Source organism: Diorhabda carinulata, chromosome 12 (genome assembly GCF_026250575.1).
Source record: "Diorhabda carinulata isolate Delta chromosome 12, icDioCari1.1, whole genome shotgun sequence".
Taxonomy (NCBI): domain Eukaryota; kingdom Metazoa; phylum Arthropoda; class Insecta; order Coleoptera; family Chrysomelidae; genus Diorhabda; species Diorhabda carinulata.
The window spans coordinates 204,235-217,486 of NC_079471.1; the positions used below are offsets into that span (position 1 = coordinate 204,235).

General features: G+C 29.4%; 3 protein-coding genes, 1 long non-coding RNA gene and 1 other non-coding gene across 5 annotated transcripts in view; 2 read left to right on the top strand and 3 right to left on the bottom strand.

Annotated features, from left to right (window-relative positions):
* The window catches only part of LOC130900017 (TNF receptor-associated factor 4), a 41,074-nt gene extending 39,660 nt beyond the window's left edge, over window positions 1-1,414 (bottom strand). Inside the window, exon 1 of the mRNA XM_057810321.1 lies at window positions 1,211-1,414. The gene's annotated coding sequence lies outside the window, so the exon portion shown is untranslated. The remainder of the gene's footprint in view (window positions 1-1,210) is intronic.
* A 1,670-nt stretch (window positions 1,415-3,084) lies between these two features.
* On the bottom strand, window positions 3,085-3,157 carry Trnaa-agc (transfer RNA alanine (anticodon AGC)). The gene has a single exon. It is a non-coding gene; the product is annotated as a tRNA-Ala (tRNA).
* A 1,917-nt stretch (window positions 3,158-5,074) lies between these two features.
* Window positions 5,075-7,533, top strand: LOC130900026 (SAP domain-containing ribonucleoprotein). Its single transcript, XM_057810332.1, has 5 exons — window positions 5,075-5,164; window positions 5,288-5,437; window positions 5,496-5,771; window positions 6,119-6,238; window positions 6,293-7,533. The coding sequence occupies exons 1-5, from the start codon at window positions 5,075-5,077 to the stop codon at window positions 6,476-6,478; spliced, it is 822 nt and encodes a 273-aa protein (XP_057666315.1). The 3' UTR covers window positions 6,479-7,533.
* Window positions 7,322-8,836, bottom strand: LOC130900028 (uncharacterized). The gene is made up of 3 exons (XR_009060124.1): window positions 8,768-8,836; window positions 8,350-8,569; window positions 7,322-8,283 (listed from the first exon to the last, which is right to left on the bottom strand). It is a non-coding gene; the product is annotated as an uncharacterized LOC130900028 (long non-coding RNA).
* A 3,894-nt stretch (window positions 8,837-12,730) lies between these two features.
* Window positions 12,731-13,252, top strand: part of LOC130900014 (BDNF/NT-3 growth factors receptor-like) — a 40,669-nt gene continuing 40,147 nt past the window's right edge. The window contains exon 1 of the mRNA XM_057810316.1: window positions 12,731-13,200. Coding sequence (XP_057666299.1) covers window positions 13,152-13,200 — 49 coding nt within the window. The 5' untranslated portion in view covers window positions 12,731-13,151. The remainder of the gene's footprint in view (window positions 13,201-13,252) is intronic.

Below are 13,252 nucleotides of genomic sequence, written 5' to 3' on the forward strand. Positions count from 1 at the left end.
ACGGTAACTCGTACGAAAAAAAGTATCGATACATTTTTTGTAGATAATTTTATGATCTACAATTTTCGTCTGAGGTATTTTTTTGATAAAAACCACAGTTTTGTTGAAAATTACAAAAACCTCATTTTTTGACATTTGATCTCGACCGTCATATCTCAGAAACGGTAACTCGTACGAAAAAAAGTATTGATACGTTTTTTGTAGATAATTTTATGATCTACAATTTTCGTCTGAGGTATTTTTTTGATAAAAGCCACAGTTTTGTTGAAAATTACAAAAACCTCATTTTTTGACATTTGATCTCGACCGTTATATCTCAGAAACGGTAACTTGTACGAAAAAAAGTATTGATACGTTTTTTGTAGATAATTTTATGATCTACAATTTTCGTCTGAGGTATTTTTTTGATAAAAACCACAGTTTTGTTGAAAATTACAAAAACCTCATTTTTTGACATTTGATCTCGACCGTCATATCTCAGAAACGGTAACTCGTACGAAAAAAAGTATTGATACGTTTTTTGTAGATAATTTTATGATCTACAATTTTCGTCTGAGGTATTTTTTTGATAAAACCTACCGTTTTGCTGAAAATTTCGAAAAATTTTTTTGACCTTTTATCTTAAATAAAATTGTTTTCCATACACGGAAATAATGGGGAATTTTCAAATTTTATTTTCCATTATATTTCAAACATCGACATTATCATTTTCTCGAACAAAAACGAGATGCATTGGTTTTTCAAAGCAAAAAACCATGTTCAATTCAAACACCATTTTGATTTCTAAAAAAAAACAGTAAAATAATAAATCCACATGCAAAAGTTGTTCGGAGACTAAATTTTTTAGTGAAACATTTTGACTTATGTCCGATTTTTTCGTTTCAACGTTATTAGCGCGAATGATCCTCTTAATTAGAGACCCAACCACAAACGTTTATTATTCACGACCTTCACAGGTAGGTATTAAACCTTCTCTGGCGTAACGATAACCAATCGAATGTATCTTCCTAACATAAAATATCAACTCAAAATAATTAACGTATAATAAACTTTCACCTGCCCGCTCATTACGACAATCAACCCATAAAATACGGGCTTTTTTATTTATTTAAAAAATTTAATAAAAAAACGTTGATAAAAAACATTAAATAAGAAAAGTACCATGATAATATGGTATTTCAAATGAAATAATCGCGAACAAACGTCTTACCTGTCAATGGTAACCCCCAGCGGCATCCTCGAAGAACCGGTAAATCCCCGCTCGAACCCACTCACCAAAACTCATTTCAACCATTTCGAAATTCCAATTCACTTTTCATCTTACGTTTAATCGTCGCGTACAACACGTTAATAATCACAATACGTACACGATGGTGTATTGTCTCGTTGGAACGACAGTGGACGACAGGTGAATAGAGTTGGAAGTAAAATACGTGCAAAGTTAGTCGGATTAAAAACCGAAGGATACGAGACCGGATGTTTGTGTTATGGCGGGGTGTGCACTTTGACTTTACGACATAAATATAAGGGAAATTACTTGATTCGATACGACTTGCAAAGGAAACGTCTCGACGATGTTTTTCTATAAGAAAATCGTTTCCTGCTTGGAAAAATGATATTTTCAATAGAAACTCAAAAAAATATCTTTTGTTACAATGAATTTTTATGCATTTTTATGCCCTGTACTTGAAATTCGAAACTTAAAAGTAAAAAATAATCGGTTTTCGTCCAAATTTCGGCGAATTTTAACGCACCGTGTAGTACCGGCTTAATTAAACACCCTGTTTGTACATCGGTGATACTAATGCGTTGTAATGTACTACCGAACCCCTTGGATTTGTAATGAACATAAATAAATTCTTGTTTTTAAAAATTCGAATCGTGAAGTTTCCAATTTAACGAGCGGAAACTGGAGGTTGACAAAGGTCGTTGTCACATATATATATATATCTACAGTTTTGTAAATACCGGAAAACCGATTTGCTGACCGGAACCTATATCTCCATATAAAGCATATTAATTACGTCTTTAACGCTGCTATTCAAAATTATTGCCGATTGAAAATAATGTGTTGGACGTGTGTAAACATTTCGTAGGATTAGTGTCTTTATTTAGTATTTTTAATCGTGGGGCGAATTAATAAACACCCAAATTCATCTACACACTATACACTATACACTTAACTTACAATAATTTATTTATACCGCCACATAAACTTATTTATATATCAATAGACTTTCCTTGACGTTATTTAAATGAAATACTGTAATAATAAATTCGCCGAATTTTAAAATTCCATTGTAGCTAAACAGGGCCGGCCTAAGTACCCATTTCTCGTTATTGTTAGATAGAAAAAATTAAAGGTACAAATAGGTGGGAATCAAACGTTAATTAATATCAATTTAAAATGTTAGATTTGATTTAAAAAATATAGAAAATATTCATTTGTTTGTATCGAGAGTTAATTTCCAACCGCCATATTTGTAAAACAAGAATTTAATTGATTACCATTGAAAAATAACATTTCAAAGTTAATTTCCGTGTAGGACGACGTTACCTTTATAAGTAGATCATTAATAAATTAAGATATAAAAATCGATTTATTATTCCGAATATAGTTTCATTAAAAACGATGATTTTTTCGAAACATCTACAAGTGCGATTAAATAAATATGTAATACGTTGTGTGTAAAGACTTTTTCGTCTGGTCCTGTATATGGAAGGCACTCCCCTTCTGTGTATACGCTTGGTACCTTTCAAGTACCGGACCGATGATGTCCAGGTGGACACGCGACCGACAGATGTTATTTTATTTAGGTATAAACACGATCTGTAACCTACCAATTTATCATTCATTGAAATTTGATACAAATTTTGAAATAACATTTACAGTTATTTGTTTTTCTTTTATACAACTTCAATAATTGATTTATCTTTTCAAAGTTTCCTTTCTAATATCGTTTAGACTACAATTTGTTACGTCTGCTTAAAAAACTCTGTCTCTAATATCTAACATCTAGTATTTAAAAGAAAATTCTCCAAGATCTAAACGTAGAATTGGAAAAAAAAAATAAAAAAAAGTTATGGAGGCGCCGGGCATCGATCCCGGTACCTCTCGCATGCTAAGCGAGCGCTCTACCATCTGAGCTACGCCCCCTGACGATTCAAACGAATAATAAGTGATATTGATTGTTTAAAACAAAATTAAATAATATAAAAATGAAATACCTAATTATTATTTTTTAAATATACTGTATAAATGAAGTAAATTAACGAACGATAGTTGTAATTTCCTTTAAAAACTCATCATCTTCCGGTGGCGGTCACCACGGTTGACTGAAGTTCAAACAAAGAGTTTACATTCCACACATTCCTTCCCACAGTTTATCCAGTTTATTACAATTAATTATTTAAGTTGTAGACGTTCGCACATAATGTTTTTGTCACGAATAGATTTCCCAGATTCTTTTTGTTATAAGGAATTACGCACATTATAAATTACAAATTATTCATCAGTCTTTTCAATTGATTTTTCAGATATATATTAGTAATCATGAAGACAATATTTGTAATATCTTTTTTATCGTATACTTGTAAGTAATTTTGATAAATTTAACTTAATAACACGATTCACATTATATATTTACGAAAAGAAAAAAAGGCCGAAGTAAAATAAGCACCTGGTGAAAAGGAATGTTATGTGGTACATATGTCGAAGCAGCTGTTGAATGGACATTCGCTTTGGGCTGGTCGATTATTGGGACTCCATCCGGTGGAGGCGACGACGGAAGGGTTGCATAGAGAATATGTGACCGAACACTCTCAGAAAATTTCAAAAAAATATTTGGCAACTTCACGTACAAAAAGTAATTTTTATAATGAGATTGAAAATAATGTAAGTACACCATTAAATTACGTTTATTTTCTAGTACCGGTACTGATATTCCCAGTGGTCGATACCCCATTTTTAAATAAATATTAGAGATATGCTGGATTCGAAAATAATTAAAAAATAACGGTTATACCTATACCTCCATATTTGTTATGCAAAAGCCAGTTAAAGAGGTTCTTCACATGGCTAATTTCACCTGTGAATTACTGACTAGTAAACATCAGGCTTCATACAAATAAAATCTTAAAATGAAATGAGTAACACCATATGTTTGTTGTAGTAAACGCCCTATGTAAATAACGAATTCAAATATATATTTATAGTTCAACAGCTGGGACACGTACTCATAATGTTCAAATAATTAAATGAAATTCTAAATGTATTAGATATCTAATATTATATTTAATAAGGATTAAATTTATTTCAACGCTATGAAAAAAGTAAATAATTAGTTCGACACATTATTAATTAAATATTTATACTGCCATCTACGTAATTTGAAGTGAAGCTTGTATTCATTCTTACAGTAATCTCTACATTTTTTATTACATCACCGTAGTTTTGTTATATACATTATTCAATAGAGTGCAGCACAGTCTGTTGAAATTTGTTCCAATCTAATTGAGATTTAATCAATGCTGTTCGATTAGTTACATTAAAACAAATTAAATTTAACATTTTTTTTATAGAAATGCATCAAATTAGATACAGCCATCTATAAATTTAATATCATACTTCCATAATTTTATAGTTGCCTTTAAATTTCTGAAATTATAATATATCCTTCGCTCAATAGATAGCACCATAGTCATAGAACTATTCACAACAACTTGTATAAATATCTATAAACAAATATAAAAGTAATTTGATTCGTTTTAAATATAGTGCAGTGGGAAACTGAATTGTTTTAAAAATAGGTGTAAGAGGTGTCAAAATATTTTTAAATAATTAAATTTCAAATCAAGTAAGCGGTCTTTAAACTTTTTATTTTATCTATGGTGTTAACATTATTACTAGATATACCTCGTTTATAATTACGTATTGATCCGATATACTTTATCTATTTTAATATTTTTCTTATTAATAATAGTTTTATAAACAATTTATGTATATCCAATCATTAAAAGTTGATGTACGTTTAATGTAATATCGTGGTTTATGATTTACGAAACAAGCGGTTTCATGATTGGGACAGAAGAAGTGAAAACACAAATTTTCAAAATGGCAGATGAGAGGTTGACTGATAATTCTATAGATTTTTCAAAATTGAAGGTAAAAACAAAAAAAATATTACTACTTTCTAGACTATTGATCGAATATTTTTATTATAATTAACTGTCGATGGATTAAATTATTTTCAACTTAACGTATTGAGGTTATGTGTATTTTCTGTAGGTACCCGATTTGAAAAAGGAATTGAAACAGCGAGGACTAAGCACAGCTGGTAACAAAACCGAACTAATCGAAAGGTTACAATCAGCATTAAAAAATAACGAGAATATCGGTTCCGAATCAGTAGATGATTTGGAGGAAGATTTATTGAACGTAAGTAAAATATAACATAAAGTATTATACATTGCCGATTTGTTACGTTATTTTACAGGAAGACGACGATGAACATATAGATACTAATGAATCTGTTATCCTCGAAAACGATTTGGATGAATCTCCAAATATTAATAAAAGAAAAATCGAAGATACGTCGCCTATTGAAGTTAAACAACCCAAAAAAGTTGTATTAAACAGGAATAATATCAATTTCGGCACGGATAACGAAGAAAAAATTGAAGAAACTATAGTTAAAACTACAACTACAGATGCAATTGATAAAAATGAAGAAAAAAAAGTTATCAAATTGTCAGATTTAACAGCAAAAGAAGTAAGTGATTTAAATCTATTGAACTTATTTCTGTATTTAATTTTTTTAATGTGTATTTGTATCGTTTTGCACGCTATTTTGAGTGGACTTATTTTTATATTTACAAAATTGTTGATACAAGGGTTTAAAAATAGGAATGAGTTTTGGTATGGGGAGGCTCCAAAACCACAATCTTATCCTCATAGTGTCTTTATTACACATTTTAAAACGAATTTAAGTCTATAGTTGCACTTTAGGTTAGGAATTGACTGATTCTTATCTGTTATTGCTTTGATAACGATGTTAAATGCTTTGCTTTGTCCCTTTTTATTTGTGTTTTAATAAGAAGAAACTGTTTGTATCAACAGAGATTAGAGATGAGGGCCAAAAAATTTGGAGTTACAGCATTGAGCATGGACGCTAAAAGAGCCGCGAGAGCCGAACGCTTCGGTACCACCTCAAGTAGCAGCATCACTTCGTCAAAAGTAGTAAGTTGAAACAAAAAAATTGTAGAAACATTTCTCGACAGGATTTTTTTGCAGAATACCAGCGTGGATGTTTTGAAACAGAGAGCGGCGAGATTCGGCGGATCGGTATCGTCGACCATGTCGAATTTGGAAAACAAAGAAAAATTGGAGAAAAGAAAACAGAGATTCGGTTCGGTTAATGGTGTACCGGAAAACGATAAGGCGCAGATTCGTTTAGAAAGGTTCAAACAACTTGTATAAAATGAGTTTTTCCATATTTATGTTTTTTTTTTTTAATATATTTATATGATTCACTAGTATTTACGAATTTTAAATATATTTTTTTATTGTCGTTTTTGCAAAAATTGTTTTTTTTTTCAAATCAGTTCATATTTCATTTAAATTTTTGATATAATAATTGTTTATGGGTTAACATCTTCAAGTTCTTCACTATTTAATTTTTATTTTGCCGGTTTCTTTTTAGAATACAAATTGCATTAAAATTACAGTTTTTTTCACTAATATATTCGTATTTAGATGATTTCTAGTGGAACAATCTCCTTTGGGTGTTGATTCTTCTTTTGTTCTGTCAGAAACGTTTTTCTTACCACTGAAATCTGCATCTGCAGTCGAGTTACCCTCTAATTTTCACTACTGTTTGTAGTCTCGGTCTTTCTAGTAATTTATCTACAGTGTGAAGCAAAAACACATGTCATATATGCATTTATATTTGAACTATTTAATAATAATCCTTAAAAATGCATTTTATGTTGTTTAAAAATGTAAAATTATCCGAATTAAACATTTTTTTACTATATCGATGATTTTTCACAGTTTTTACTGAATTTTGAACGTTTTATTCACTCGAGTGGAAATGAAATCTAAATTTTTGTTGTTTACGAATTGTTTTAAACAAATTAAAATATGAGTAAACTAAAACTCCAATTTGATTTAGCTTTCCTCTTTTTTTTTTGTTGTATTTTTCCTTTCGTAATTTTTCTTTCATTCGTTTCGATATTTCTCCCCTTATTTTCAACAATTTTCCTTTGACTTTCTTATATTTGTCTCATAATGACAGACCCTGTATTCATATCGTTATGTTATAAATATCATTCTTATTTTAATAGTCGTTTTATTCTCAAATTTCCTATTAGACGTTAAAATTAATTTGATTTTGTCTCGTAAATATTTTTTACGTACTTAATCGCAAATGTTAGTGAATTTCCATTGTCATTGCCATCTTATAGGTGATTAAAAAATTTCAACATTTTTAGTGTTACTAATTTGTATTAAAAAAATAAAAATACGTTTTCTAATAATTGTTTCATTAAATTATCCGAACCTAACCTAAAAGTAGTCGTTACTCTGCATATAACATTCTTAAGATATACAAATAATCTTGATAAACAAAATAAGTAAACTCAAGGTTTAAAAATTGATAAAGTAATAGCAAAAACTGTATAATAATTGAACATACAAAGAATTAGAAATTCTCAAAATTACCAAGTCCAAAAATCGGTTCAAGTTTTCGTCACGAACAATAACAGAAGAATATGTCAAAGCTATCTATAAATAGAAGAAGAACTATTAAAATTTCTTCTACTTTCAAAATATATTAATACTGTTACAACAAGCCTATCTGAAAAATGATTAAGTGAAAGCTTCCGACAAAACAAAAAAGAAGAAGACTTGTCAAGCTTATGAACAAAGTCGTGTTCAAAATTTATTACAATATTGAAGTCTAAACATTCCATAAACAAACTGATCTAAAAAATAATTAAGTAAAAGTCCCCAACTCGACAAAAACAGAATATATGTCAGCTAATCAACTAAAGAAGTGTTCGAAACTCATATTTCATCACTGAAATCTAAGCATTTCAAAAACAAACCGATCTAAAAAGTTGGTAAGTAAAAGTCCTCAACTCGACAGAAAAAGAAGAAGATATGTCAGTTAATCAACAAAAGTCGTATTTAAAACTTATATTTCGATAGTTTAATAATGTAGTGTTTGTACATTTTATTTATATGTTGATTCCATATATATATTTGTTTAGTTGTATAAACCCCTACAACAAAATCATTTGTTTTATTTTCCTTTCGTATGTATAAATAACTTTTGAACTCTACTATACCTTGTTTAGATCTCGAGTCATAAATCCACCTATCCTATTCTTCTCGACTAAATACGGCAAACTCGTCTTATCTGATTGTCCGCGAATAACTAATAATAAATGAATAAAAACGTTGCAGTATCGACGTTATTGTGGGAAAGTAAAAGTTTTATTATCTCGAAATGATAATGGTGACTCTGCTCGTTCATTTTGGAGAAATATCCAATAATCCATTATTTAACTATAAAATAGCACATGTCAGCGACGACAATAAAACGGCGAGTTTTCCTTAAAAGGATCTAATAAAACTTCGACTAGTATGTAATAATATAATTCAGAATCATTCGAAAATGGGTACTGAATGTAAACGCAGACTTTAATAGTATAATTTAGAAGTTGCATAAAGTGTTTTTTCTTGTAATTCAAAAAATTTATTTACCAAAGGTTAAAACCACTAAATTGACAAAACAGGCGATGGTAGTGATGGTCGACTCGAGTTGGGCGTAACTTTAGTTGAATTCAGGAACTGAACATTATTTCAAACAATAATTTCCATTTCTACTCTAGTTTGTTTAACTTTCCCAATATATTTTGGATAAATAATTCGTCAGTTCCAATTGGTAAAAAATTATTCACTATTGCATCAATTTAAGTCGAATCCTATACGGGTTAAATCGAGTTTTGTTTTTTAAATTGACATATGACATTAACGGAATTAACATGTATAGAGATGGGAGTTTCTAATTACATTTATGCTAATTAAAAATAACTGTTTAATAAAAAAAGATTACTATGTTTTTTGCAACAGCAACAACTACTTTTTTTATCTACGAATATTAAAATAGATTCTCAGGAGAATATAGTAGTGGTATTTTAAAACCAAGGCGATTAGTGGAAATTATAATTGTGATTAAAGTAAATATATTTAACAAATATACACGTTAGTTTCGTTATTGATTTGAAAAAAAACTGTATCGTTAATAGATTTATGAATAAAATAATAGAAATATCGAATACTTTTTCTAATGAATAAATTTAAATAAATAAACTCCCATCTCTAAATATATTGATTGAAATTATATGCTGAATGTTTGGTTGCCTAACTTTTTAAACGATGTTGAACGATCTAAATAATGAATTCTTTAAAAAGTATTCGGTTGTTTTCGGAAAATGAGTTTTTTAAATAAAAATTACATGCATTGGTACGTGAATATTCTTAATCTGGACCTGTTGAAATTCAGCTCATTAAATCGCGACGTACTATACACCAAGTAGGCAACCGGTCCGCACGTTCTACTACAATACCCATTAATCAATTACTGTCTCGTTTCCAATGGCAAAATAGCTTTAAAGTTGTAAATTAAATCTCTGATATTGATAAGAGATTAAATAGGTACAAAGACTATTCGATGTGGTTTATTAAACAAATAAAATAACTGAATACGAATTTGGAATCTGAGTAAACAAAATTTTTGTAATTTCCAGTTTCTTCTTTTCGATTTCGTGATATAGATATGTTTATTCAAGTATTAATTTTGATTGTATTGTGTAGAAGTGTAGGGAATATTTCTTGGATCAAATCTACATTAAAATTACAAACAAGTAATATTTCATTCGACGATACAATTTGTGGAATTCCGGTTCTGTAATTTTCAGAAACAGTTGGCGACATTTGGGCCGTCAGGGTGTTCTCCTTTTCCTAATACTTACGAAATATTTGCTTGACGTATTGTTTCACCGTTTATAAATTGTTTGTTTTGAGAAGGGGTCCATTGAGATGAACCGAACCGCTCGGTCTCTTTCAGGCAATTGTAAACTGCTTTCCAGCCGTTGCGGAGTGTGTTTGTTGATAGGAGAAAGCGTTGATGGAACGGGAATGTCGGATCATGTTACAGTCGAAAACGCTTAAACTCACTTGTACTAAAATCGTTTTTAATTTTAAGGTTATTAATAAGTTAGTGTTGTTGTACAATTAAATCGTATTTTCATCAAAAAAAAACTCTATTTTCTTTCCTTTTCTTTTCACGTTTCCGTCACTCGAAACTTACACGTCATGGTGATTCAATCATGATAATAGATTAAAGAGAGATAGAAAATTGTATATGATATGTTTTGTTATTTTTTCTTTTAAATCTACTGTCAAATATCGCGTTGATTGTTTTCAATGTTGGTCTAAATATAAATTTGTTTTAATTGATCGTGTTGGATTTGGTTATGACAATGGCAGCGCCATCTGTGTGTTAGTAATACAACTTATTGAGTGATGTAATATAATAATTGTAAAATTTGTAATACGTGACAAGGTGTTTACGTAGAATATTAGTAGTTGTTTTTAGCAAAAATTTTTCATTTAATTTTCATTATTTTGAGATAAGAAAAGGATTTGCTTTCGGCGTTCAACTTATAAGTCCATGTATATTCAATATCCTAAATTTTTTTCGAACATCTGTTTATTAATTTAATTCTATTGAATAATATACATTCGAGTTATGTACGTTGTAGCCTTTTTCGGTCTACGAAAGCTCGTAAATCAAATATTTCGAAGCGTCGCCCATCCTTCTACTATTATTCTAAAGGTTTACGATGTAGGTACCTTTAAAATTTCAAGATTTTATCTTTTAATCATGAATCTTGTATCTTAGAAGATTATAAAAAAAACACTCCTTAATTTATTGTATGATAAACAGCTTAAGACGGGGTGAATAAACGATTAAAAACCGGACAAAACTTATACCCACCCCATAATCCATTAATCAAACTTTAAAATAATATATACAAATGTCTTATTGTCAAACGAACATCGAATTATGGAAATTCAACAAAATATACATTAAAATTATTGTGTATTTCTATTGAACGTACTGTTTATACCAACATCGTCAACGATTCCTGAGATTCCAACTTAGTTATTGAAGAATAAACAAATAATTTCGCCAAAATTAAATATATTATGCAAAATCATCGAAGTGAAACTGTCAACTGTCAACATTGAAGTGGCTAGAGTCACTCCAGAGCGTCCCGAGAGTGTTTAGCAGTACGGAATTGTCAATTTCATTACATGGAACATGTAAATGTAAATAAATACAGAACGAACAACTTTTTGATAATATCATTTTAAAAATAGATGTCTTATATATTTATACCTCTAATTCAATACAATACAATCCTACTTAATAACCATTAATCTCAGAAAACGATAAATCCAGTCATCACGAGAATGCGTGCGACTGAAATATCACTAAATTTTCCCAATGGGTTCGTGTTAAATAAACACGTATAACATGAATGTTTAAGTCACTCTTTATAAAGTTGTTCAAATCCGTTAATGATATTTATGAGTACGCTGTTAATTTTACATCTATCGACTATAACATAGAATACGCGTATATATATATATACAGAAAAAAGAAGAAGAAAGTGGTAAGAAATGACAGTTCGTGTTTTATTACCTTTTGTAATCGAATAGTAACGGAAAATTCAATTTATAGATAATATGTTGATGCATTAATGTACTTAACTTTTTAAACCTTAATTAAAGAAAAATAAACGTCAATGTTAATACTTTTATTTTGATGGGTTTCGGACGTAACGCTTTGTCTCTAAATCAAAGTTCATTCTAAGGGGGTCTTGGTAATTAGATGTTGAACTTGTATATATTGTGTTGCAAGTATTGAATGGAACAATGTGAAAAGTAAATTTACAAAGTAATTATTAGAACAATGGTTTTGAAAACATATAATAACGCCTTCTACTGAAAATATTTAAAACGTTCACAAAATAATTAGCGAGTTTGTTCATACAATTTCGAGTTCTCTAAATACATCCACAACTAAAGTAGATACAATAAAGCTTTTAAAAGAAAGTTTTCATTTCTAATTAGTACCTATACATAAACAGATCGTTTTATTTATATTCTAAATAATATTTTTATAAATATACAAAATTTTTAGACAAACCTTTCATGTTTTATAAATATTCTCGTACTTTATCATTGCGTCACTAGATGGCGCTGAATCCGGATTCTAAACCGATGAAAAACAATACAACCTGTAAGGTTATGTGATGCTGTTTAATTTCTTATGTGTTTTTAGTGATTTTATTAGGATAATTAAGGATAATTAATCACCTATCAACTAGTTTATTCAATATCAACTTCTCAGATGTCGAATACATTGTAAGTTGTGTTTCTTTTTGCGAGTTTCATTATTAATAATTGGATGTGTTAGTGATGTTTGAAAGAATGAAATATCGTTTTAATTATACATGTATTTCGTAAGATAACCGAACTTTTAGTTGCATAAAGTTGAAAAGAAAATCCATATAAGAAGATACTGAAAAGAAATCTACAAACAGCGTTATTTATTATATTTAACCAGTGACCCATATCATCTTTATAATCAGTTTGGTAGACTGCGAAAGAAATAACCAACTGTTCGGATTGTCATAGGGGGCGGTGCGTTTATATTGAAAAGGATCCTTTTAAAAATAATCAACAAACAATCTACCAGTAAGCGTGCCCAGCATCCTGGGAGTGGGAGAAAATATCACAGGGAGTAGTTTGCATTCGGCCGGTTTCCGTGTTTTCAATATGAACGTACCATAAGAAATCTGAACTGCGTTTTAGTTCGATCGGGAGAGAAAAATGCGGGAAACGCATTACGGAAAAAAGCTCTAATTGAAAATACGTAAAATGAGATAATTGTGCGACCATCATTTTTGTTTATATCAAAAAAAAAAAAATAAAGGAAAATTACTCTAGAGGGTAATATGTGATTTAGTGTTGTTTTGTGGAGTGTTTATATTTATTTTGTGACAAAAAAAAAATGGTAAAAAGACGTAGTTCGAGGAAAAGAGCGATAGAAAAACCTTTGGGTAAGACATATTTTATATAAAAAAATTATTAAATATAATTAACAGCAAGGAA

Excerpts from the sequence above, each read along its gene's own strand:
- LOC130900026 (XM_057810332.1), top strand. The coding sequence starts at position 5,075 with ATGATTGGGACAGAAGAAGTGAAAACACAAATTTTCAAAATGGCAGAT. Across the intron at positions 5,165-5,287 it reads TAGATTTTTCAAAATTGAAG|GTACCCGATTTGAAAAAGGA; the intron begins GTAAAAACAAAA and ends TATTTTCTGTAG. Across the intron at positions 5,772-6,118 it reads CAGATTTAACAGCAAAAGAA|AGATTAGAGATGAGGGCCAA; the intron begins GTAAGTGATTTA and ends TTGTATCAACAG.